Here is a 27,426-nt window from a genome sequence, read left to right as displayed (position 1 = left end):
CTTTTCATTTTGATTAGTAAGGACTAAGTTTTTTTTTTTTAAAGATTTTATTTATTTATTTGACAGAGATAGAGACAGCCAGCGAGAGAGGGAACACAAGCAGGGGGAGTGGGAGAGGAAGAAGCAGGCTCATAGTGGAGGAGCCTGATGTGGGGCTCGATCCCAGAATGCCGGGATCACGCCCTGAGCCGAAGGCAGGCGCTTAACCGCTGTGCCACCCAGGCGCCCCAGGACTAAGTTTTTAATCTTCCATTTGTTATCATCATCATGTGTTTTTGCTTACCCATACTCCCCAGCATTCATCAGAACTTGATATAACATAACAGGCACTCAATAAGTATTTGTTAAATAAATGAATTATTAACACCTAAAAAGTAGAAAGGACATACTCTCAAATTATTAAAAATTCATTATTGTGCTCACTTTGGCAGCACATATACTGAAATACAGACAGCAAATAATAGACTTATTGATGATCTCAGGGTTGTGAGATCCAGCCCCAAGTAGGGCTCTGCACTCAGCAGAGAGTCTACTTGAGATTCTCTCTCTCCCTCCTCTCTCCCTCCCCCTCTGCCACTTCCCTTGCTCATGCTCTCTCTCTCAAATAAATAAATAAACAAACAAATAAATAAAAGATTTTAAAAATCTTTTTTAAGATTTTAAGAGAGACACAGCAAGAGAGGGAACACAAGCAGGGGGAGTGGGAGAGAGAGAAGCAGGCTTCCCGCTGAGCAGGGAGACTGATGCGGGGCTCAGTCCCAGGACCCTGGGATCATGACCCAAGACGAAGGCAGATGCTTAATGACTGAACCACCCAGGCGCCCCACAGTAAATAAAATCTTCAAAAAAAAAAAAAAAGGTTTCTGTCAGGCAAGAGCCACGATGAAATCAAAAAAACAAATAAATATTTGCAAAACACATCACAAAGCCTAGTCTCTCTAATATATATGTGTTATATATACTTATAAGGTCCTAGGAAATTAATATGTCCTAGAACTATTGATATAATTAATATTAATATAGAAATATAAATATTAATACATATTATGTCCTAGAAATCAGTAAGAAAAAGACTAATAATTCAATAGACAAATAAACAATGATAAGACCAAATAGTTCACAAAGAAATACAAAATATTCTTAAATAAAAACAAATATGCTTAACACTTTATGTAATAAGAGAAATGAAAATCCTCTAGCAGATTAGCAAAAACCTAAGTTTGAGGATATTCTCTTGTTGTGGGTGGTAAGATTTTAAATAGGTAGAGCCCCCAGGTAAGGTAATTTGACTATAGATTTTAACCTGGCATTTACTGTTCTGGAATTTACCTTCACAAACATGAAATCTAACACCAATATATAATATTATATAGGTGCAAAAAAAAGAGATGAGAAAAGTCTCAAAGTAATCAAAACAAAGGGGGGAATAATACATACAGTACACTATATTTTTATGTAGAAAGATGGAAGAATAAGAATATATATTCACATTGTTATATGTGTGACAAAACTCTGGAAGTATACACGTGAAAGTCATAACATTGATAACCTGAGTTATATGGACGAGAAACATGGGAAGGAGACTTTCCAGATACATCTTTTTTTTTTTTTTAAAGTAGGCTCCACGCCCAACATGGAGCCCAACGTGGAGCTTGAACTCAGAACCCTGAAATCAAGACCTGAATTGAGGTCAAGAGTCGGAGGCTTGGGGCGCCTGGGTAGCGCAGTCGTTAAAGCGTCTGCCTTCGGCTCAGAGCGTGATCCCGGCGTTCCGGGATCGAGTCCCACATCGGGCTCCTCTGCTGGGAGCCTGCTTCTTCCTCTCTCACTCACCTGCTGTGTTCCCTCTCTCGCTGGCTGCCTCTCTGTCACATAAATAAATAAAATCTTAAAAAAAAAAAAAAAAAGAGTCGGAGGCTTAACCGACTGAGCCACTCACGTGCCCCTCAGATATATATTTTTTTATTTTTAAAGCCACACAAGTATATTAAATATTGAAAATAATTTTAAGCAGTTTCTTTAAAAAAATTTCAGGCAGCTCATGAAATCTCTGAGTGCGCTCAGCACAGACAGGAACAATGCTCAAAATCCCATTCGAGTTTGTACTCTGAGCATGCCAACGGTGGAAACTTGGCACTGCCGCTGGAACCAATGCCACTGCTGCCTAGGGACCTAGCTGGAGGCTGTATTCACGGTCACAAAAACAGTTACTATCCTCTCATAAGAATGACTGAAGCCCGGGAAGCTAAATAGCCTGCCCAAGATCTGCCACTACCAAGCACGGCACTGTGATACAAACCTGAGTGGCGTGACTTCAACGCTTTCCCAACTAACTGTTACCCTGTGTGGTTGCCCTTGGATAGGCTGACTGGTCTGCACTAGTCATTTTTTACCCTCTTCATATCATTGTCGCTAGTCATGCTAGGCTTGGCTATTTGCCATGCATTGTTCTACAAAGGGATTGATTTCGATGACTTTATGAGCAAAGAATGAAGCATGGATTTAGTAGTAGATCAAGTTTTTCAGAATCAGCTTTGGTTTTGCTTCCAAATCTTCCTATTTCTCTTCATTAGCACTGGATGATGTAAATAGCTCCTACCAGGGCTTTCGAAAATGTCATTAAATGTGTTTGTACCTTAAAAACTTTTATCTGCTCCATTACTGTGGAACACATAGTAATAGTAGGATTCTCCTTTGGTTCTTCTTCAAGTCTCTCTTCTCCCAGAGATCGCCTCTTTGCTGCCTTTCTTTTTTCTTGTAATTCCTTCTTTTGCTTCATTTGGAAAAATTTCAGTGTCTTAAACATTTCTCGGGAAAATTCATCCACATCAGCTTCCATACTTTCCCCATTAAGGTCCAGAAACCCTCCATCCATCCACCTGAATTGAAAGACAAAATATTAAACTCGGAAACTTCTGGAGTGCATAGGGGGACTTGGAGATTCTTTAGGCTAGACTCCTCATTTTAAAAGAGCGGTTAACAGTTTTTCTTAATCACACAGGTAGAGCTGATGGTAGAGAGATAAGACTAACACCATCATCTCAGCCATGCTGCACATGCTAAAATATGTATCAGGCCATAAACGGATGACTAAGAGTAGCCAAATGAAATGCAGATTGGACTCCCAAAATATTAGTTAACTTCATTCATTGCATAAAAAAGTGAATCAGCTCCGGAAAACCCAAGTGAGACTTTAGTAGCATATTAGTAAGGTCAGGTGCTACCTTAGCACCAGTTGGCCTTTCTCCTGGAGGACACTTGGTTCTCATTCAAATGGATGAATATGTCCTACTTCCAAACACTTAGCCAATAACAGCATCAAAGATCACTATACATTTTACAAATTCCGATACATCATTTGTTTAATTTTTATTGCATTACCAGAAATTACCGTTTTTCTGTTCGTTGCCATTTCAGAACAAGATTAAAAAACTTCTGATAGGGCTCAATGTTCACTTTTAATTTATCCAGTTCAGGATATTTTGTCAATTCCCATTTGAAAAGTTCCTCTTCTTTATTAATAAACTGAACTGCTTCCTCCGATTCCTGAGTACGTTTTTGTAGTTGCCTTACATCTGTCACATACTGAAAGCAAATAATTTTTTATCTCAAGAAATAGCCAAGTGATGTTATAAAAATAAGATTATGTGACACTGCATGGGCTGTGTCCTTGCATTTACACTGCAACTTTAAATACCAACTTCACAACACTACTATGATATAGAGCAAAAGATATGGATCCATCTATTTTACAGATAGAAAACTAAGTCACAAGAAAGATCACATAAATAGTACCAGTTCCACACCTAAGAGTCAGACCCCTCTTTGCCACAGTATGCATATGTTTTTCTATATTTTTAAATGTATGCAAATACGTCCTGGATTAATCTACAGGCCGGGCATAGCTATTCTCTTCTGTGCTTATCATACCTGTTGCATGCGGTCCAATTCTGCAAATTCTGTGAACTCTTCCATGCGCCGTGATTCCTTTTCTATTTCCAAAATCAGTTTCTCTCTCTTGGCAATTAGCTCATTTTCTTTTTTATGTTTAGCATTCTCAATGAGCTTTTTAAGAGACAATTTGATCAAGTTAATCATTTCCTTACAAAGGAAACTTATCAAGTCAGAATTCTGAATGCTTTGTATGGCAATAAAAAACACTACAGAAGTAAAAATGAGTACAAAAATGAAACACTAGATAAAAACGCAAAAAATAATAAACCACCCAGAAAAATTTTCCTAGGTCTCTGAAGTCTCGGTGACAGTTCTTACATATTAATTAGATATTTTATTTAACAGATGCTGGGATAACATAGAAGCTACCACTTACTGAGCACATTGCCATGCGTCAAGAACTACCCAATATCTTACCTACATTAGCACAGTTATTATTATTATTCTCAATTCAGAGATGAAGAAATTTAGGCTTATAGAAATCAAGAGGCACGTCCAATGTCACAAAGTCATAAAAGCCAAAATCTGCACTAGAACTTTCATTTATCTGACTTACGTGCTTTTTCATTATTAGATCATCTCAATTCCCACTTTAGGAGCAGATGGTTTACACCAGAACTTTTCCAAAATCTAAAGTATATTCAATCTGATATAAAATTCTGAATCTGCTACTTCTTTTCTCTCTGTTACTGGGTCAGTTACTTAACTTCTCCGAGACTCACTTTTCTTGTCTATGAAATGGGGGAAACAGGAGCACCTGGGATTTCTGCAGGTATTAAATGAATTACCAAATGCAAAGCACCGAAGGCTGTACTTACTACTATTAACCAATCTATAACTGTTCTTACTTCTTTAATGTCAGTCCTACTTCTTACCAGACCCTATATTAAGCCTCACAGCCTGTTCTTAACCTTCAGGGCCATAAATGTTGCTAGCCCCAAACTCATATTGACACATAAAGTTAGTTTTTAAAGGTAGATCAAATAAATGTGCTTAAATAAAAAAATACAAAAATTTATATTGAAAAAGATATATACCTCATCATTTTCATCAAAGATGGGATTAATTTTGCTAGGCCACATAAGGATAGCTGAATTTAAAGCTAAGTCTTCTTGAGAAAATAGGAAAACATCTAAAAAGTAACTCATTCGGCGTTTGGATTCCTACAAAAGAAACTCCAGATATAATACACCATGTAGAAAAACTAAGACATTATGGAAAAGAGAAGAACCAACAATTTCTAATACTCTAAACAAAGTTTTGAAAACGTGTCATGTTTATGAGGACAGAACGAAAACTCTATTTGTAATTTATATGATGGTATATGTAGACATACCAAAAAAAATCTTCAGATAAATTATTACAATGAAGAGAAATAAAAAATATATAACATTTTTATTTTTTTTAAGATTTATGTATTTAAGAGAGAGAGAGCGCGCACGCGCACACACACACACACACACACACACACACACACACACACACGATGGGGGGAGGGGCAGTGGGAGAGGGACAGAAATCCTTAAGCAGACTCCCTGCTGAGCACAGAGCCTGACCATGCAGGGCTTGATCCCAGGACCCTGAGATCATGACCTGAGCCAAAATCAAGAGTAGGCCAATTAACCGACTGAGCCACCCAAGCACCCAATATACAAAATTTTTAAAGTTAAGGTTTTTAAAGAAAAAAGAAATTTCAAAAATTAAGGAAAATTTAGTGATAGATATTAATTTATATATAACAATAAATTTTACATTATAGCACAAAGTATAAAATAAATATCCATAAGTCCATAGTGATATAAATAAGTAATTGAATAAATTAATAAGGGGAGAAGGAGACAAATCTCCCATGCAGAAGAATTCCAAATAAATCATGTAGCTACTCCACTCTAGGAGAATGTTAACTCCCCAATTCTGAAGTGTGGGCTGCAAATAGTGACTTCCTTCCAGAGAGGACATTATGGAAAGGGAGAGAAAAGAGTGGAGAGACCTGATAAACACTGCTTCAATCTAATCATGAGAAAAACATCAGATGAATCCAACACAGGGCTACCCTCTGCTATACCTGACCCAGACTTCTCAACACAATCAATGTCATCAAAAGCAAAACAAAAGAGGGGGAGCCTGGCTGGCTCAGTTGGTAGAGCATGAAATGCAACACTTGATCGCAGGGTTGTGAGTTCAAGCCCCATCTTGGGTGTGGAACCTACTTAAAAAAAAACAAAAAACACGAATCTGAGAAATTGTCAGAGCCAAAAGGAGCCTAAGAAGACACAACTAGATATAATGTAGTGTCTAAGATAGGTTCCTGAAACAGAAAAAGGACATTAAGTAAAAAGTAAGAAAAACTGAATAACTTGTGGACTTTAGTTAACAATACATCAGTACTGGTTTATTAATTCTAACAGATGTACCATACTAATGTGAGATGCTGATAATGAGTAAATTGAGTGTGTGTGTGGCAGGGTGATGGGGGCTATGTAATACGGGAACTCTCTGTACTAGATTTTATATAAATCTAAAGCTATTCTAAAAAATAAAGTCTAATAATTATTTTATAAACAATTATATTTCTGTATTGAAGTAATAAAGAAAAGATTTAAAAATCTAAAGATATCATTTACTGTAACATTAAAAGATATTAAGTACCTGAAAATAGATCTAAATATATCTAAACCCCCCCTTCTCTAAAAAAAAGGGGGGGAACTCTTCCTGTTCTCCACCATAGCAGATCAAGGTGAAAAGGAGAACCCCATGCGGGAACTTTTCATCCACAAGCTCTGCCTCAGCGCTGTGTGGGGGAGAGTGGAGACAGACTGACCAGACAGCCAAGGTGCTGGAGCAGCTCACAGGCCAGACCTCCCCCCGCCATGTTCTCCAAAGCTAGATACGTGGTTAGATCCTTTGGTATCAGGAGAAATGAAAAGATTGCCTTCCGTGCACAGTCCCTGGGGCCAAGGCGGAAGAAATCCTGGAGAAAGGTCTAAAGGTGCGACAGTATGAGTTAAGAAAAAATAACTTCTCTGGTACTGGAAATTTTGGCTTTAGGATCCAGGAGCACATTGATCTGGGGATCAAATATGACCCAAGCATTGGTATCTATGCCCTGGACTTCTATGTGGTGCTGGGTAGACCAGGTTTCAGCATCACAGAAAAGAAGCAGAGGGCAGGCTGCAATGGGGCCAAACACAGAATCAGCAAAGAGGAGGCCATGCGTTGGTCCCAGCAGGAGTACAATGGGATCATCCTTCCTGGCAAATAAATTCCTGTTTCTATCCAAAAGGCCAACAAAAACTTTTCAGGGGAAAAAAAATTTTTTAAATAAATAAGTAAATAAACAAATAAAAGAGGGGGGAACATTGCTCCATTTAACTGCATTAAAATCAAGAATTTCTCTTCATCAAAAAACACCATTAAAAAGTTAAAATAAATTAGAATAAAAGAAAAAGGATACTTATCAATAACATCTTCAAAACTACTACACTGAACAGCACATTTAAAAAATTTTTGTTATGGGGGCGCCTGGGTAGCGCAGCGGTTAAGCAACTGCCTTTGGCTCAGGGCGTGATCCCAGCGTTCTGGGTTCAAGCCCCACATCGGGCTCCTCCACTAAGAGCCTGCTTCTTCCTCTCCCACTCCCCCTGCTTGTGTTCCCTCTCTCGCTGGTTGTCTCTCTCTGTCAAATAAATAAATAAAAATCTTTAAAAAAAAATTTGTTATGTGTATTTTATCACAATTTTAAAAAAGAAAAAAACACAAAAAAACCTCTTACAGAACCATATAATCCTCTCAAAAGATGCAGAAAAAACATTTGACAAAGTACAGCATCCTTTCTTGATTAAAACTTTTCACAGTGTAGGGGTAGAGGGAACATACCTCAATATCATAAAAGCCATCTATGAAAAGCCCACAGCAAATATCATTCTCAATGGGGAAAAACTGAGAGTATTTCCCCTAAGGTCAGGAACACAGCTGGGATGTCCATTGTCACCACTGCTATTCAACATAGTACTAGAAGTCCTAGCCTCAGCAATCAGACAACAAAAAGAAATAAAAGGCATCCAAATCAGCAAAGAAGTCAAACTCTTACTCTTTGCAGACGACATGATACTCTATATGGAAAACCCAAAAGACTCCACCCCAAAATTGCTAGAACTCATGCAGGAATTCAGCCAAGTGGCAGGATATAAAATCAATGCACAGAAGTCGGTTGCATTTATATGCACTAACAATGAGACAGAAGAAAGAGAAATTAAGGAGGCAATCCCATTTACTATTGCACCAAAACCATAAGATATCTAGGAATAAACCTAAACGAAGAGGCAAAGGATCTGTACTCAGAAAACTATAGAATACTCATGAAAGAAACTGAGGAAGACACATAGAAATGAAAAAACGTTCCATGCTCATGGATTGAAAGAACAAATATTGTGAAAATGTCTATGCTACTTAGAGCATCTACACATTCAATGCAATCCCCATCAAAATACCATCAACGTTCTTCACAGAACCGGAACAAATAATACTAAAATTTGTAGGGACCAGAAAAGACTCCAAATAGCCAAAGGGATGTTGATAAAGAAAAATAAAGCTGATGGCATCAGAATTCCAGACTTCAAGCTCTATTTCAAAGTTGTAATCATCAAGACAATATGTTACTGGCACAAAAACAGACACATAGATCAATGGAACAGAATAGAGAACCCAGAAATGGACCCTCAATTCTATGGTCAACTAATCTTCGGCAAAGCAGGAAAGAATATCCAATGGAAAAAAGACAGTCTCTTCAACAAATGGTGTTGGGAAAATTGGGCAACCACATCCAGAAGAATGAAACTGGACCACCGTCTCATACCATATACAAAAACAGTCTCAAAATGGATGAAAGACCTAAATGTGAGATAGGAATCCATCAAAATCCTAGAGGAGAACACAGGCAGCAACCTCTGTGACCTCGGCTACAGCAAATTCTTGCTAGACATGTCTCTAAAGGTAAGGGAAACAAAGGCAAAAGTGAACTATTGGGACTTCATCAACATAAAAAGCAAAGGAAACAGTTGACAAAAGACAACTGACAGAATGGGGAGAGAATACTTGCAAATGACTTATCAGACAAAGGGCTAGTATCCAAAACCTATAAAAAAACTCAACACCCAAAGAACAAATAATTCAATCAAGAAATGGGCAGAAGACATGAACAGACATTTCTGCAAAGAAGACATCCAAATGGCCAACAGACATGAAAAAATGCTTAATATCACTTGTCGTCAGGGAAATACAAATCAAAACCACGATGAGATACCACCTCACGCCAGTCAGAATGGCTAAAACGAACAACACAGGAAACAACAGTTGTTGGTGAGGATGCGGAGAAAGAGGAACCCTCTTACACTGTTGGTGGGAATGCGAGTTGGTACAGCCACTCTGGAAAACAGTATGAGGGTTCCTCAAAAAGTTGAAAATAGAGCTACTCAATGACCCAGCAATTTCACTACTAGGTATTTATCTAAAGGATACAAACGTAGTGATTAGAAGGGGCACATACACCCCAATATTCGTAGCAGCAATGTCCACAATAGCCAAACTATGGAAAGAGCCCAGATGTCCATCAACAGATGAATGGATAAAGAAGATGTGGTATATATATACAACGGAATACTATTCAGCCATCAAAAAAATGAAATCTCATATTTGCAACAATGCGGATGGAACTGGAGGTTATTATGCTAAGCAAAATAAGTCAATCAGAGAGAAAATTATCATATGATCTCACTCACACGTGGAATTTAAGAAACAAAACAGAGCATCATAGGGGAAGGAGGGAAAAATAAAACAAGACAAAATCAGACAGGGAAACAAACCATAAGAGACTCTTAGTCATAGGAAACAAACTAAGATTGCTGGAGGGGAGGGTGGTGATGGGATGGGGTAACTGGGTGATAGGCATTATGGAGGGCACATGATGTAATGAGCCCTGGGTGTTATATGCAACTGATGAAACACTAGTGTTTCTGAAGACTTCAAATAGGGGTTATTCTTTTCCCCCACTTGTTAATATGGGAATATCTGAAGCATCTGTTATTTTGAACTACCCCAGTATTCATATACTATTTTTTTCATAATTATAATCATATACTTGTAGTTTAATGGGGAAATACAACATACAGTGTTCAAAGGCAAAATGGAACATATGAGATTCCAAATAAAACAAGAAATCTTTCAGCTTAGAAGATATCTGTGTTTAGGTCAATGACAGCCTAGATCTTACAATTAGTCCCTCCATGTGGGGGACAGCATTTGTGAAGACATTAGACATATTGCTAATGACAAACTTAGAGGAGTGCCTATCAATATACTTCCCTAAATATTATTTACAGAAATAAAAAGCAATGAAGAAAAAAAAGACTGATGAATCACTGAACTCTACCTCTCAAACTAGTAATATATTATACGTTAATTAATTGAATTTAAATTTTAAAAAGAACTGGAGGCACCTTGAAAATAAATTTTAAAAAATAAATTAAAAAATAAAAATGGGAGGCATCTTAAATATACAACAGTGAGTGGTTAAATAATTCACATATTCTTGACACATCTACATCTAAACCTGTAAGTTTAAATATTCAAAAATACATTTTTGTGTTTCATATATGTTTCAATCTTAAGTCAAACATGTTTATGATGCAATCTTTTTTTTGTTTGTGATCCAATCTTAAGTCAGAAATATGGTACTAGAGTATTCTGTTAAGTAGGAACATGTTTCATGTTTTTGGTCAGCTTAATGTTTTTCTGTACCTCCTACTTTTCTCTTGTTATATGTTACGTTCGCGATACAAAAATTATTTTTAAAAAGCATATGAAAAGTGTCCAAATTCATTTGTTTTCAAGAAAATGCAAATTAAAAATATAATGATTTCCACCCAACAGAACAGAAATTTTTTTCTTTTTTCTTTTTTTTAAAGTTTTTATTTAAATTCCAGTTAGTTAGCATACAATGCAATATTAGTTTCAGGTGTATAATATACTAATTCAGCACTTCCATACATCACCCTGTGCTCATCGCAACAAGTGCACTCCTTAATCCCCATCACCTATTTCATTCACCCCCTCACCTACTCGCCTCTTGGTAACCATCAGTTTGTTCTATAGGTAAGAGAACAGCCTGACAAATTTAAAATATCTCACAATAGCAAGCATAAGTAACAGTGTAAAATAATGGGACTCTTAGACACTGCTGATAGGAGTATAAAATTGGAACTACTTTAGGAAAGAGTTTTGCCTTAGCTAGTAAAGGTGAAAATAAATATATATTATAATACCTGGGAGAAATGCATGAATATATACACCAGGATACATGTACAGAAATGTTCCCAGCAACATTGTTATTAATAGCAAAAGTAGAAACAAACCAAATATCCAGAGCAATAAAACTAAAATGATAAATTAATGTATGGTTATGTAATAGTGAATATAAGACAGCAATGAAAATAAACTTAAGAAACAATGGCATTACTAACATAATGTTGACAAGATGCAAAAGAATAGAAACAGTATGACTCTATTTATATAAAGATCTAAATGAGACAATAATTAGTTATATTGATTAGGAATGCATATTTAGATGGTAAAACTCTATGGAAGCGCAAGGAAGTGATTACTATGAAAGTCAGGATAGCGTTCACATCCAGGAAAAACAGCAGACTGTGATGAGCTTCTAGTGTGTTGATAAGGTTCTATTTCTTCCCTGGGTGATAATCATGGGGTGTTTACTTTATAATATTTTAAATTGTACAAATTATGTTTTATGCAATTTGGGGTATGTGTGTTATATTTCACATTTTAAACAAAGAATTAGAGTACAATGTAGATGAACAGATACATAATCTTGTGCTGGGGAAGGCATAGGCGTACTAATAAATGTAGAAATTATAAAAGAAGGAAAAATTTTGGGGCGCCTGGGTGGCACAGTGGTTAAGCGTCTGCCTTCGGCTCAGGGCGTGATCCCGGCGTTATGGGATCGAGCCCCACATCAGGCTCTTTCGCTATGAGCCTGCTTCTTCCTCTCCCACTCCCCCTGCTTGTGTTCCCTCTCTCGCTGGCTGTCTCTATCTCTGTCGAATAAATAAATAAAAAAATCTTTAAAAAAAAAAAAGAAGGAAAAATTTTTAAGCCCATGTTGTTTGAGGATACACACATAGTTGGTGGGACTAAAGAATAAAAATGTGAGATTACTGTAGAAACCACGGCGAAACCTCTAGGGGAGAGAGGGAGAGAAGCAGTTATGATCAGAAAGTCACATGCAGAGGGATTCACGGGTACAGGAAATATCCTGTTTCTTAACTTTGGTCATGGCAATATAGGTGGGCACTTTATAACTCTTTGTTTATATGTTCTACACATTTTCAATATGTTTGTCATATTTCACAACAAAAAGAAACTAATTTAAAAATGTAAATTAAAGATTCTTACCTTGATCCGTAAAGCCAACTCTTGAATCCCTGTAGTCCGGGCTTTTTCTACATAAGATATCAGGTCCATCATCTCTTCTGTTGTCTCAGGGGTTTTTAATGCATGCTCTTTAATTGCTTCAAATTCGCTGCAAACACTGACATAATACTCTGCTTTACTATGGTTATGGTAATTAATGCCATATCATACTCAATACATGTGTGTTATTATGATCATTGTAAAATATGAACTGTGATAGCCTCAAAATATTAAGTCACTAAGATGTCTTAAAACATTTAAGGACAACTTATCTGATATAACAGCGTACATCTTATATCTACAAAATCTACAAAATTGAGGTAACATTTTCACGTGGAAGTTATGGTATATTAAAAAATTTTTTTTTCTACAGATCTCTTTAACTCTCTTGAACACCCAGTTACGCAGTGTGATATAGGGCGTACTGAGGAATGGCAGCCAGGCCAATATGAATACAAAGAAGGGGACATCACATGAAGCTGGGAAGGTGAGGAGGAATTAGACCGTGGAGGGCTTGATAGTTCATTCTTGATTATCACAAATTTAGGAGGGATGCATTAAAGTGGATAATGACAAAAAGACAGGTGATCCTATGGGGGCACTTTCTTCTTGCTAAAGCAGAATCAAGTCCCTTGGGGAGAGACATTACAGCAAAAGACAAGGAAGCAAACAAAATGATTGAGAGCAAGGTGGCCTAAGCAGATGTCAAACCAACCTGTGAGCAAGCAAACTGCTCTTTAATGACTATTAACTTTTTAATAAATTGTACTTTACTTAATGGCACACATTCCTCCTTTTGGTGTCATCTATTTCAAGTATGGAATTCAAATAGAAAAGAATTAAAGAATGAACTAGACAGAGGAATCTGGACAACTTTTCAGCGGCTCTTATGTCATGGGTTTATAGTAAGATAAAGTTATTTTGTTGGAAGTAACAGAATTTTCCAGAAAAGTCACACATACTCCAAACGTAAATACCAAAAAAAGTCATGTTAAACATAAATCATTTTTTGATTACGGCATTGTCATTGCTCTTACTCAATGGGATTGTTAGAAATGGATGCTTTGCCATCTTTGATATCTTTTTGTATAGTAGTATGATTGGTACAAAGTATGCCTGACAATATTTGACTTTTTGACAGCCATCTATTTTTTATTCATTTAAAACTATTTATTGATGTGATAGCTCCCTTAATTGGGCACCTATTCTATGCCCCGCATTGTACCAGATGCTTTACAAATGTTATCTGTGACCCTAACATTAGTCCTGCAAGGAGGGTGTTGTTTTTTATGGCTGGCACAGCAGGAAACTGAGGCTCAGAGAAATGAAGTAACTTGCCTAGAGTCACAGAACCAGTTCATCACAGAGCCAGGATTCAAATCCAGGTCTTTCTGTTTCCAAAGCACGTGATTTTATCACATTGCTTCTGGGAAAACAAACATACTAGCTAACGCGGATTGAGTTCCGTGTTCCAGGCACTGTCCTAGGTGCTTTGTATATATTGGTTTTAATCTTCCCAGAAGTTACAAACTAAGATTCTTTGGGGGCCAGACAGGCAATAAATAAGTTAAATGAGTTGGATGATGAGTTGCTTGAGCAGTGGCTGAACAAACCAAAGGACACATTCCCTTTGTAAGATGAAAACTGCTTCTCAGCTCCATTTACCACTGAAGGCCCAACATGGCACAGCCTTCCCACTTTTCCAAGAAAAGTAGATCTGGAATGTGTGTGTGTGTGTGTGTGTGTGTGTAAAATCTCCTAATTTTGAAATGTTGGTAGCCAATTCAAAATGTGTTCAAACAAAATAAAACACAGCATGAAACAAATAAAAACAGCTGCATGACCTATTCAGATAGCAGGCCACCGGTTTGTGAATCCAATTTTACAGCCACTCTGCAAAGTCAGCACTGCTGTCGCTATTTTACACATGACGAAAATAAGCTAGGTGACACAACAAGTAAATACTGGGGTCAGGAACAATCCCAGATCTTGCCAATATCATTGAAAGTCTATAGTCTCTCCGTTTTCATGCAACCTGTATCCAAACACTGGTTTATTTCAATTTCTTTTTTAAAAAATTCTGGGTTGCCTCAAAATAACTCTCAAACAGTATCAAACAAAAACCAGATCGTCGGGACTACAAAGGAAACTCCTTAGGAGGCAGCTATGAGGGGCGCCTGGGTGGCTCAGTCGGTTAAGCCTCTGCCTTTGGCTCAGGTCATGATCCCAGAGTCTTGGGATCGAGTCCCACATCTGGCTCCCCGCTCAGCAGGGAGTATGCTTTTCCCTCTGCCCCTCCACACCACTACCGCTCTCTGGCATTCTCTCTCTCTCACAAAAATAAAATAAAATATTTTTTTAAAAAAGGAGGCAGCTATGAAGAGAAAGTTGTGAGTACTTACATTTTAATCTTCTAAAAAAATTTTTTAAATTAGTTTATTTACTTATTTACTTACTTACTTAAAGTTATCTCTACACCCAACGTGGGGATCGAACGCACAACCCCGAGATGAAGAGTCAAGTAACTGAGCCAGCCAGATGCTCCTCATATTTTAAACAAGAGTTATTATTAGCAAAATATTTCTTTTAGCACATTAATTCTGGGTTCAGCAATTACTTCTACTTACCTTTCATTTTCTTTTCTATGTTTTGAAGCTATGTCGTTTAATAATATGTTTGCAAAGGTTTTCGCTTTGTTTGTTAGGCCTATCTTCAAATCTTCACAATCCAAACGCACCATAGGGTAATGAACCCACTGAGGCAAAAGCATTATTTCTGAGGCAAGACTGAAAAATCTTCCTATAAACTTAAAATTTTTAAAAAAATTTTAAAAAAGCATTTAAAATTCAGATCCAAGTATATTACTTGTACAGCTAAAAATCTTCAAAACGAAGTAAAACTCTTGAGCAAAGATACCCTAAAATTGTCCCACATGGCTCCCCCTTAACATTTCCAACTACATATTCTAAATCTGCCATGTACTGCCTTCCTATGTTACCTGTTCCACAGCTGTGTTGGTTCATTTGACACCTCTAAACCCTTTTGGTCTTTGTTCATGTTACATTCCCTCTCTTCTCCACCAGTAAACATCGACTTCAAAGTCTAGCTCACTTTTCACTTCTTCAAGAAACCTTCACCAATCTTCCAAAGCAGAAACAATCATTCCCTCTTCTTTGCTTCCAAAACACTTTGTGCACATTTCCATTCCAGTACTTATCTGCACATGTCATAGTTGTCACTCCTATGTCTGGCTTCTAGGCCAAATATAAGCTACTGAGGACAATGTGTATGTATCATTTATCTTTACGTCACCAAAATCTTGCTACATGTCTGAATGTGATTGTTGAAGCAATGAATAAGTAAATGAATCACTAAAGTAATTATTTGGTGAACCTACAGGCTTACTAAGATGATATTCTGAATAAGAAATTCTATTAACTTTAATTGAAGCATTTAATTCCAGAAAAAAGACCCTAATTAAAAAAAAGTCAAAGGCATTAATGAAAAACAGAATTACCATTTACCTCTGTGTATTCATCAAAAGTATGTTCTTCTGCCTGAAAAGTCTCTATCATCTCATCTGCAGTCCCATCAAGAAGCCAATTGTATTTTTCAACTGAAAATTAATAATCTAATTTAAATCTCAATAATAAGACCCATTCAAAAAGATAAAGCACTTTTTGATATGGTCATGGAAAGAAGTAGAGTATTCCATTAAATATTATTAATAGAGAATTAACATATATGTATAGGAATAGAATAAAATAGACTTAACAAGCAAACCAGGTTAAATGTGGCATTTTAAGATAAAGATAACAGCGTATGTAATGATCTTACAATAACTTAGAGGTACAGATAAGCCAGTTAATAGAAGGTTTTGATTAAGAGAATGTCAAATAACTATCCTGACCTCATACACACTTGAGGAGACTGTAGAACTAAGATGCAGTCTCTTCAAAACTATCCTTAAAAATTATCTTAATTTAAACCTTGATTTAGCTTTCTCCTTATTCCAACATCTCTTTTCTCTACTTTTTTGCTTTATTACTCTACTTTTTTGTTCCTGTTAACATTCACCCTTCGGGCTAAACAATAGAATTCAAGTTTCTTGGTTTTGATCTTTGATTCTGCCAAAAGCCACACCAATGCTGACTTCTGGCTCTCCCTGCTTTTTTCATGACAGCCCCAGACAACCAATACTTGACCAATTTCCAGCAAAAATAAAAATGGTATTCTTTTATGATAAAAGGTATAATATCATATATGTGATACATACCGTACATCTCATAATGTTTTCTTGCACCCTCTAAGTTATGATGTACTGCGAACTTCAGTGTAGTAAGAGCCCATTGTAACACGTGTTCAGGAAGTTGTGTGTCAAGATTTACAGCTGGTGAAGTTCCTGAGAGCCAAGAGGGAACCGTTTGGACATTCTAACAAAAATTAAAATGACCATAAATGAAATAATTATCTGTGCAGTTTGTCTATACGTAGCTCTTATACAATATTTTTAAACAATCTTTTCAGATTTCAATGGTCCAAAGAAAGATAACCCGATGCAAAATCATGATTTAAAATTATATAGTTTGGGGCGCCTGGGTGGCACAGCGGTTAAGCCTCTGCCTTCGGCTCAGGGCGTGATCCCGGCGTTATGGGATCGAGCCCCACATCAGGCTCCTCCGCTGTGAGCCTGCTTCTTCCTCTCCCACTCGCCCTGCTTGTGTTCCCTCTCTCACTGGCTGTCTCTATCTCTGTCAAATAAATAAACAAAAAATCTTTAAAAATAAATAAATAGGGGCGCCTGGGTGGCACAGCGGTTGGGCGTCTGCCTTCGGCTCAGGGCGTGATCCCGGCGTTATGGGCTCGAGCCCCACATCAGGCTCCTCCGCTATGAGCCTGCTTCTTCCTCTCCCACTCCCCCTGCTTGTGTTCCCTCTCTCGCCGGCTGTCTCTATCTCTGTTGAATAAATAAATAAAATCTTTAAAAAAATAAATAAATAAAATAAAATAAAAATAAATAAATAAATAAAATTGTATAGTTTGGGGCACCTGGCTGGCTCAGTCAGTAGAGCATGCAACGCTTGATCTCAGGGTTTGGGAGTTTGAGCCCCACATTGGGTGTAGAGATTACTTAAAAATAAAATTTTTAAAAATAATAAAATAAAATAAAATAAAATAAAATTGTATAGTTTGTAGTCTAATATAAAAATTAAGTTGAGTTTGTTTTCTATCATTCAACAAGTATTTATTGAATAACTATAATGTCTAAGTGATTATATTAGAAAGTAGAGAAAACAAACATGACATGGATCTTGTCCTTAAGAAGCTCACAACTATGTAGGGAAGATGAAATGGGCACATAAATATCAATTCCTAACCGTAATAAAAGTTCTAAGAAGGAAAACATCATTCCTAGCCAGGGAACTTTATCAAAGAGAAAGCACTTTCTAACTTAAAATAACTTGGAGGATAGAAATAAAACAGAGTTATAACATTTTATGTACATGTCCACTTTATAGTTTCAAATCCATTTAAAATTTTGAAAGAGACCCATATAAAGAAACCCAGTGGATAAGGATGGCAGAATACCTGTAGAGCTTCAGTTATCCGCTCTACCAAACCCAAAACAACATCTTCCAAATCTTGAAAGGTAGGATAAAATTCCATTTTATCATCATCAAATGTCAGTTCCATCTTAAATATTGGCAGCCCACGTTGGTCTTCTTGGTCAAAGAGTTTCACAAATCCTTCTACAGTTCTCTTTAAGAAATCCTTTAGCTGCATGATATCATAAATTATTACTTTAGAATATACAAATTCAACCTTTAACCTTTAGTTCAAAATCAGTGAGCTATTACATAATTAAGCTGTCCTATCAGTCCATTTAGTCCTGAAAATTATCTTCATTCAGCACAATATATTCCTACTAAATTTGGTCTAAAATAATAAATAGAACAATATATACGAACTTATTTTTTATAGAATATCAATAATCTTAATATGGCAACTAGAGTTTTCCACATTCTTTAGTAATTCTTTCCCGGGTACAGAAAACACTTTAGAGAACTAAACAACCCGGTGAAGACTAATGGGAGGAGAGGCCAGACACCTGAGGGTGAGGGTGTTACGAGGTGACATGCACATGAGATAGTGGTATGCTAGAGCTATCTCCTAGTGTCAACTGTTAAATATTCAAGACTTCCATGAGCCAGTTACTAAACCGTTGGATGCTTGAAAATCACCATGGTGGGAATATTTACACCAGGAAATTGGCAAACACTACAAATTAGGGCTTTTCTCCCCCATCCCCAAAGCCGGATTTCCAGCACATTACTAGGTGAGGGTGAAGCCACTGGAACTTAGAAATGTGCCCAGTGAGTTACCAAAGTATGAATAATGCGTCGGGGTTTTTTTAAAGATTTTATTTATTTTAGTGAGGGGGAAGAGCAAAGGGAGAGAGAATCTCAAGCAGACTCCACACTGAGCGCAGAGCTGGACCCAGGGCTGCACCTCACAACCCCGAGATCATGACATGAGCTGAAACCAAGCATAGGATGCTCAACAACAGAGCCAGCCAAGTGCCCCTGAATAACGCGTACTTATGTGGAACCAGCTACTGGAAATTTAGCCAACCAGATAAATAAGATCTAAAACCATTTTCAAAATATTCCTCATCTCTACTTCTTATCAAATAATCATAGTCCTCCTAAGAGGATAAAAGTAAAAAGGAAACCATGTATATTAATTATAGGGTTATATGCTAGATATTAAATGTGTCCTTTAACGGACACATTGAAAAATTTATGGAATCTTTGGAGATATTTTCCAAAAGGGAAAGTTTTTATTCAAAACTATTTTTATAGAATTGTATTTCTACAATAGTAAAACTTTGAGGAGCTCATAAATACAAAATTAATAAAAATTAATATTTTCTTTAAAGATGATCAATTCCATTTCAAACCAAGATTTTATTGAGAAAAAAATGAGAATCAACCAACTTGGGATTACATATGTTCAAAAATATATTTACTAGGATTACATATGTTCAAAAATATATTTACTAAATATATTACTTTGTTAATATTCTCCAGTAAAGCTATGGATAATTAGTTGATAGCCTTTAAGCATAAGCCCAGTAATCACTCATAATATTGACACATACTTGTAGACTTTCTTTTTATTTTAGATTGTTTCAGATATTGCTTCAGAAATGAAGTATTTTTATGCTAAACTAATTTAAATAAAATTATGGTAAAAATATTTTTCTTAACTTATTTCAAAATAATTACCTAGCACTATGTCTAAATAGGAATTTATTTAAAATAATAAACTAAAACATCAGTTTTAAACTCAACGCCCCAAAAATGAATAACCCAATTAAGAAATGGGCTTGTTTTTCCAAAGAAGACATACAGATGACTAACAGACATATGAAAAGATGCTCAACATCACTGATCATCAGGGAACTACAAATCAAAACTACGAGACATCACCTCACACTTGTCTGAATGGCTAAAATCAACAACACAAAGAAAACAGTTGTTGGGGAGGATGTGGAGAAAGGGGAACCATCTTGCATTGTTGGTGGGAATGCAAACTAGTGCAGCCACTGTGGAAAGCAGTATGGGGGTTCCTCAAAAAGTTAAAAATAGAACTACCTTACAATCCAGAAATTGCACTACTAGGCATTTACCCAAAGAATACAAAAATACTAATTTAAAGGGATACAAGCACCCTGATGTTTAGAGCAGCATTATCTACAATAGTCAAATTATGGAAGCAGCCCAAGTGTCCATAGATAGATAAAAGGATAAAGACAGTGTGGGGTGTATGTGTTTGTGTGTGTGTGTGTATAATGGAATATATATATATAATGGAATATTACTCAGCCATAAAAAAGGATGAAATCTTGCCATTTGCAATGACCTAGATGGAGATAGAGAATATAATGCTAAGTGAAATAAGTCAGTCAGAGAAACACAGATACCATACAATTTCACTCATATGTGGAATTTAAGAAACAAAACAAATGAGCAAAGTTCCGGGAAAAAAAGAGAGAGAGGCAAACCAAGAAACAGACTCATAACTACAGAGAATAAACTGATGGTTACAGAGGGGAGGGGAGTAGGAGAATGGGTTAAATAGGTGATAGGGATTAAGGAGGGCACTTGTCCTGATGAGCACCGGGTGATGTATGGAAGTGCTGAATCACTATATTGTTCACCTGAAACTAATATTACACTGTATGTTAACTAACTGGAATTTAAATAAAAACTTAAAAAATAATAAAGTAAAATATAAACTAATTTTATTAACATTATTATTTAAGATATATAGAACATATTTACCTGATTTGACATTAGTGTGGAAACACAGTTATAAAATGCATCCAATTTTTCAGGTTTGATGGCTTCTAGAGTTTCCTTCTTGGTAAAAAGATTTATAACCTTTGGATACCATGTGTTCATTATCTTCTCTTCTGCCTTTCTAGCTTGTATTGATAGATCATTTTTCAGTGATTCACAATCAATTGGCCCTTTAGCTCTATTTATGAGAAAAATAAAAATGATTTAAAGCAAATGATAAATATTGGTCTTAATACACAATTCTTTAAAAAATAAGATAAATTAAAAATTCTTTTAATCTAAAGAAAAGTTCTCAAGACTTATCAGTTTTAAAATGTATACAGTCAAAATAAAGAGACTCAAGCAGGAGACATTCAAATCTTATATGTTAGTTAATAAATATGAGATTTTACCTAATCCCTGTTAAATCTAGCAAAACCGAATTGGATAACGTCGTATAACCAAGATCCAGCAATATTTTCATAGTTGGATGAACAATGTGCAAATTAGCTGATATTTGATTTCTTGTCTGCACATAGCTAGAATGCCAAGGATTAGAATAATCCAGTCCTCTGGAAAAGCAAAACACTGTATCAAGCAGGATTCACACAATATGCTCTAAAGTTTCAGAAATAATAGTTATGACATGGAATTAGTATAAAGCAAGAGAAGAGGAAAATATGGTCAGCAATGGAAGCTTTAGGAGACATGCATGTAATAAAAATGCATCAAGATCTTGAAAGTGCATCTTCAGAGAGGACAGAGACCACTTGTAGGTAAGGCAGACTGATGGGCCAGGTGGGAGTGCCCGCTAACTTCACTGTGCTCTGGCTCAGTCACCTTGGTAGAGGTTAACGAACTCAGTCCTTGGGACTGGGGAGAAGGGATGAAGAAATCTGCCTGGCACACACCAAAGCTTACTTAAGCCAAGTTGACCTATACATGAATAAAGGTTCCCCTAATTGTGTAAGCAGCAAATAGACAAGTTCAGAGCAAGGATACCTTCAGGAAGAAAAACAAAAACAAAAAAACAGTAGTGCTATTTTTTGGATGTATTAAAAACACCTTTGAGCTTCACAACTCTAGATTTAAATGTGAGATCAGCTTATTTTCAATCTGTTATCAAAACCTAGATGCAATTCTGTTTTTAAGATAATTTACTGGGGCGCCTGGGTGTCTCAGTCGGTTGAGCCTCCGACTCTTGATTTAGGCTGGGGTCATGATCTCAGGGTGGTGGGAATGGCACTGCACTGAGCCGTGCGTTGGGCAGGGAGTCCGCTTGGGATTCTCTCTCTCTCTCTCCCCCTCTGCCCCTCCCCCTGCTCATGTACTCTCTCTCTAAAATAAATAAATAAATAAATCTTTGAATAATAATAGTAATTTACTCACTCAGGGGACTTAGGTAAAGGGCCTCCTTCATCTTCAAGCCACTTAACTGGAGGTTTCACGAGAACACTCCTCACTAAAATACATACATGCATTAATATTTTTTGAAAACCTTTGCAAGTCCTACTCAAACAAAAGTTTCTAACTTCTGATATTGGATAATACAGTTTATTGAGCATTAAAATGAGTAGAAGAAAAAATTCCTTTATTTGAAAAAAATCAAGTTCTTGGTACTATTTTGGTTATTTGGGTGTGAATTCAGATACAGTAAAGCTTTAAGTTTTTAGCTTTTTGCATCCTATCTACTCAAACGCCACTTAAGAAAACTTATTCCAATAAAAATTGCAAATGTTAAATCCCTAATAAATCTCCCTAAATACAGTAATATTTTTATAATTCTGTAAACAGTATAACTACAGCAATAAAGACAAAGAGACAAATCAAAAAGCTATTAGCAAATAAGCACATAAAAATTACAAAGTCCCTTGACTTAACAAAGATTTCAACTAGATAATAAGCTCAAAATCAAAACTTCTTTTGAAGTAGATTTCATTTTTTTTAAAGTAATCTCTACACCCAACATGGGGCTGGAACCTATAACCCCTGGATCAAGAGTCACATGCTCTACCAACTGAGCCAACCCGGCGCCCCTCAAAATAAAAACTTTAAATTAAAATAATATCTAAGAAATACATATAGCTAAACACATAGATGTTCATTATTCATATTTCTACTTTTGATTGGAGGGGTGGAGAACAAAAGCAAAAGAAGCTAGGCATGTGTTCAATGCTACTTACCCAGATACCTCTTCATGCTTTTTTCAAAGTCATTTGACACCTCATTTATGAGACTTTTCATGAGTTCTTCTCTTTCTTTCCCTTCCTTTAAAGACTCGGGTATCAACATTAACATGTGATCCAGCCATTCCTGCTGAATAGGTACTATAGGACTGCTTTCTACACATTGCTTCATATAAATATAGTTGAACTGAGAATATAATAAGAACAAATTGAGTGTTCTAACTTTTGTAGTATTTCAGTGTAACTCCTGAGCTCTCTATTCAAGACAACATTCTTTTCAGAATAGAAGTATCCTGAAAAATAACATGTTTTCAGAATAAAAACATTTTACCCAAAAGTATGACCTACAAAGAAACCATTTTTTTTAAGTGCTCAGTTTATATTTATTGAATGAATAAGAATTGGAAATTGGGACCAAAGAGTGGGCTGGGGAAGCTGGGTGTGCCCCTGTGTTATCCACTCAAACACCGAAATATTTAGCATTAATCTGTTAAACAGTCAGAAATTGGCAACTATGAACCCTAGCACAAAGGTACACTACTGATAAAACAACCAAGAATGACAGGAAATAACAGCAGTAAATTATGGGTGAGCATTATTAAGTATTTTAGCATATTTAATCAAGCTGATTAATTTAAAATATCACCAGGGTGGTTCCCCCTCCCAAGTCCGCATTTTACACTTGAGAAAGCTAATCTTGTCATAATCCCTTCACTTCAAACTACAGTTGGAGCCTCAGGTTTTCTGTATCAAAATACATATAAATGCGGACCCACCAGTATCTTAAATATACAATAGAAATTAATTAGATTGTCTTTAATATTTAAGAGTGTACTATGAATTTAACATGCAAGTTTGTTGGGACTCTCTGAGTAGGAATACAGTATTGTAAAACAAAAAATGAATAATGTCTCATCTTGGGAAAAAATATGACTTTCTTGTGGGCAATATGTGTGTGGTTTAACAGGAGAACAGAATAATGGTTAAGAAAAAAGAAAGAGGAGGGACACCTGGGTGGCTCAGTCAGTTAAGCGTCTGCCTTCAGCTCAGGTCATGATCCCAGGGTCCTGGGATTGAGCCCTGCATCAGGCTCCTTGCTCAGCAGAGAGCCTGCTTCTCCCTCTGCTTGGCACTCCCCCTGCTTGCGCTCTCTCTCTCTCTCTCTCTCTCTCTCTGACAAACGAATAAATAAAATCTTTAAAAAAGAAAAAAGGAAGAGGAGAAAAGGCTATAGGGTGTGGATAAGAACAGAAAGGTAGCAGCTAAATGAAACCAGAAGAAACAGAGATGGGCTCCAATACAGCATACTCAAGTGGTGGGGCAGGAACAGAACCAATTAGAATTTAATCTGGAGAGAGGCATCTGAGTAAGAACCAATTGGTCACCTCCGGGATAGTGTGAGATAATCACAAAAACAAATTGATTTAGGCACACCAGAGCCTCAAGCAGGAAAGGACCCTGTTTTCCTGGAGAGTAAGAAAGGGGACTGAAGGGAATGGAGGGCCTGGGGTGGTGGACCAAACAGAAGATCATAGCCTCAAAGGAGTCAAATAGGGAAATCTAGAGAGAAACAGGAATTGGGAAGAGGAGAAAGCGATTATTTAGAACCTTTATGTTGGGCAAAGGGCTATAAGCAATATAGACCTCCGCTTCTGATGCCCATCAACAATATACAGCTGGTGTCCCTGCATTTCATGTCACTGTTACATGGCTAACCTGTGATCACAACGGCTCCATATCCTGGATGAAAGCAGTCAGGGCTGGAGGAGAGCGCCCTGCCAGGGAAGTGAAGGCAGGGTGGCAAGTCTAGAGGTTCTTGCCACTGGATCTGTACGTGGTGGCAGCCAAAATGAATTTCTAGCAGGTGAAATGTCATATATTTCCTAAAAGGAGCTTTGCAGATGAATCATGAGCAAAATCCCTCAGCTTTTAATACCTGGAAGAATAAATCATGCTCTCTGGAGCCCTCAGGTATGAACTATAAATTCATTGGAGGTCAGGTGTCCAGGCACGAAAACATTTTGCTCTGTCTTTTCAAAGAAACCATTTTATATTTTTCTTTATTTTTGATGAGTTCTTGCCAAATTAATGTTCTTGTATGCTTTTCATTTTCTCAAGGCAAAACAAAGATCCTTTGCCTAACTCATTAGTCCTCATTCAACAAATATTCATTAATTCAATGAATTTTCATTGTTGCAGTAAACACAACAGACAGAGCCCCTGCTTCTCTTGAAGATTATATTCTGGTACAACAGCAGTATAATTTTATAAATTCTCCCATAACAATAAGTAATCTGACAAAAATAGACAAGAACAAGTAGAAAGACAGCACTTAATCTTGGTAAAGATATTTTAACATGAAAATTTCAGTTTGTCTCAAAATTAATTTAATGTAATCCCAATAAAAATATCTGCATACATTTTTATAGAACCAGACATGTTGAGCCTAAAGTTCTTGTGGAAAAATAAACATGTGAGAATAGCCAGAAAGAATATCTACAAGGGAGGACTAGCCTTAGGAAACATTAAAACATACTATAAAGTCTCTCTAATTAAAACAATGTGGTACAGGAGACTGAATAGACAAATTAGCAGGGAAAAAAAGAAAGTCTAGAAATAGACCCAGTATGTAGGAAAATTTAGCATATGATAAATGTGGTGTCTCAAATCAGTCAGTGGAGCAAAGATGAAGATTTTAAAACATAATTCTGGGACAAATAGCTATTTGTCAAAAGAGAAATTTAATCCATACATAGACAAAAATAAATCCCAAATCGATCAAGAATTTAAACAATAAAACTACACAAGGACCCAAAAAAATGGATAACTGCTGCTATAATTGAGGGTAGGGGAAAACTTTCTAGCTATGATTCAAGTTCCAGACATAAAAAAGAGAAAATGACTGACAAATTCTGACTACATAAAAATTAAAATGTTTGTATGGCGAAGCAAGTCACAATAAAAATGATCAAAATACAAATGACAATCTGGGACAAAAGATTTGCAACATATATCTCAAAGTATAAAGAATGCTTAAAAATGTAAGGGATAGATGAAATTTGAGGACATTATGCTCAATGAAATAGGCCAATGACAAAAAACAACTATTATATAATTCCACTTATATGAGGTATCTAGAGTAGTCTAATTCATAGAAATAGAATGGTAGTTGCCAGGGACTGAGGGAAGAGACAAATGGGAGTTGTTTAGTGAGTATACAGTTTCAGTTTCACAAGATGAAAAATTCTAGAGATTGGATACACAACTATGTGAAGAAACACCACTGAACTGTACACTTAAAAATGGTTAAGATAGGGGCGCTCAGGTGGTTAAGCGTCCAACTCTTGGTTTTGGCTCAGCTCATGATCTCCAGGCCTTGGGATCGAGCCCTGTGTTGGGCTCCATGCTCAGCACAGAGTCTGCTTGAGATTCTCTCTCCCTCTTCCTCTGCCCCTCCCCCCACTCGTGCTCACTTTCTCTCTTTCTCTCAAATAAATAAATAAAATCTTTTAAAAAATAAATTTTTAAAAATGGTTAAGATGGTAAATTTTATGTTGTGTGTATTTTACCAGATTTTAATTTCAGGGAAAATAAGATCAAAACCCAAAAGAAAAATTGGGAGAAAATATGAACCAACATTTTGCAATAAAAATATTATGAAAATGGTCCTTAGCTCTATGAAAAATATTTAATCCTACTCATAATTAAAGAAAGCTTACTTAAACTACTCTGAGATACCATTTGTCATCCATCAGAGTGATAAAAAGTAAAAAATATGACCCCCACATTCTGTGGTGAGACTATGGGGAAGAAGTACTCTCACAAATTGCAAGTAGGAATGTGAATTGGCACAATCCTTTTGGAGAGAAATTTTGCGATATCTATCAAAACCGCATATGACCCAGCAGTCCAACTTCTAGAAATTGAGAATACACCTCCAACAACACGAAAACACACATACAAGGTTATTCATGGCAGCAAAAATTTGAAACATACGAGAGTGCCCAAATAAATTATTATACATCCACACATTGACGTTCTGTGCAGCAGTGAAAAAGAATGAGGAAATCAAATCAACACATTGTACACCTTAAACTTACACAATGTTATATGTCAATTCCATCTCAAGAAAGCTAGAAAAGAAAAAAGAATGAAGAAGATCTCTATAAACTGATATAGAGTGACCTCTAGGTATGTTGTTAAGTTAAACAAAATGCAAACATAACATAATAAAAAGAAGAATATTTAAATTATGATGCATTTTATGTAAGATTAAAGGGGAAATAAGAAAATAAATCTCTTCCTTTATGAAAAATTAAACACAGGAAGGATAAATCAGAAATTAATGAGACTGGTTATTTAAAGGGAGTGGGTTTGGAGTGCCTGGGTGGCTCAGTTGGTTCAGCATCTGCCTTCAGCTCAGGTCATGATCCCAGGGTACTGGGATCGAGTTC

General features: G+C 36.4%; 1 protein-coding gene and 1 pseudogene across 1 annotated transcript in view; one reads left to right on the top strand and one right to left on the bottom strand.

Moving 5' to 3' along the window:
• DNAH12 (dynein axonemal heavy chain 12) overlaps positions 1-27,426 on the bottom strand; it is a 191,437-nt gene that overhangs the window by 145,383 nt on the left and 18,628 nt on the right. Inside the window, exons 5-17 of the mRNA XM_045807406.2 lie at positions 22,970-23,159; positions 22,176-22,248; positions 21,200-21,358; positions 20,790-20,985; positions 18,031-18,219; positions 16,718-16,874; positions 15,966-16,057; positions 15,069-15,247; positions 12,424-12,559; positions 4,992-5,117; positions 3,931-4,065; positions 3,392-3,585; positions 2,636-2,879 (exon numbers count right to left, since the gene is read on the bottom strand). Coding sequence (XP_045663362.2) covers positions 2,636-2,879; positions 3,392-3,585; positions 3,931-4,065; positions 4,992-5,117; positions 12,424-12,559; positions 15,069-15,247; positions 15,966-16,057; positions 16,718-16,874; positions 18,031-18,219; positions 20,790-20,985; positions 21,200-21,358; positions 22,176-22,248; positions 22,970-23,159 — 2,070 coding nt within the window. The remainder of the gene's footprint in view (positions 1-2,635; positions 2,880-3,391; positions 3,586-3,930; positions 4,066-4,991; positions 5,118-12,423; positions 12,560-15,068; positions 15,248-15,965; positions 16,058-16,717; positions 16,875-18,030; positions 18,220-20,789; positions 20,986-21,199; positions 21,359-22,175; positions 22,249-22,969; positions 23,160-27,426) is intronic.
• On the top strand, positions 6,392-7,216 carry LOC123798649 (large ribosomal subunit protein uL5 pseudogene; annotated as a pseudogene).

This window comes from Ursus americanus, chromosome 14, assembly GCF_024610735.1.
Source record: "Ursus americanus isolate L20-20 chromosome 14, mUrsAme1.1.p, whole genome shotgun sequence".
NCBI classification, from domain to species: Eukaryota; Metazoa; Chordata; class Mammalia; order Carnivora; family Ursidae; genus Ursus; species Ursus americanus.
The sequence above is the reverse complement of the archived record's forward strand: the minus strand, read 5'-3'. Positions and strand labels throughout refer to the sequence as shown.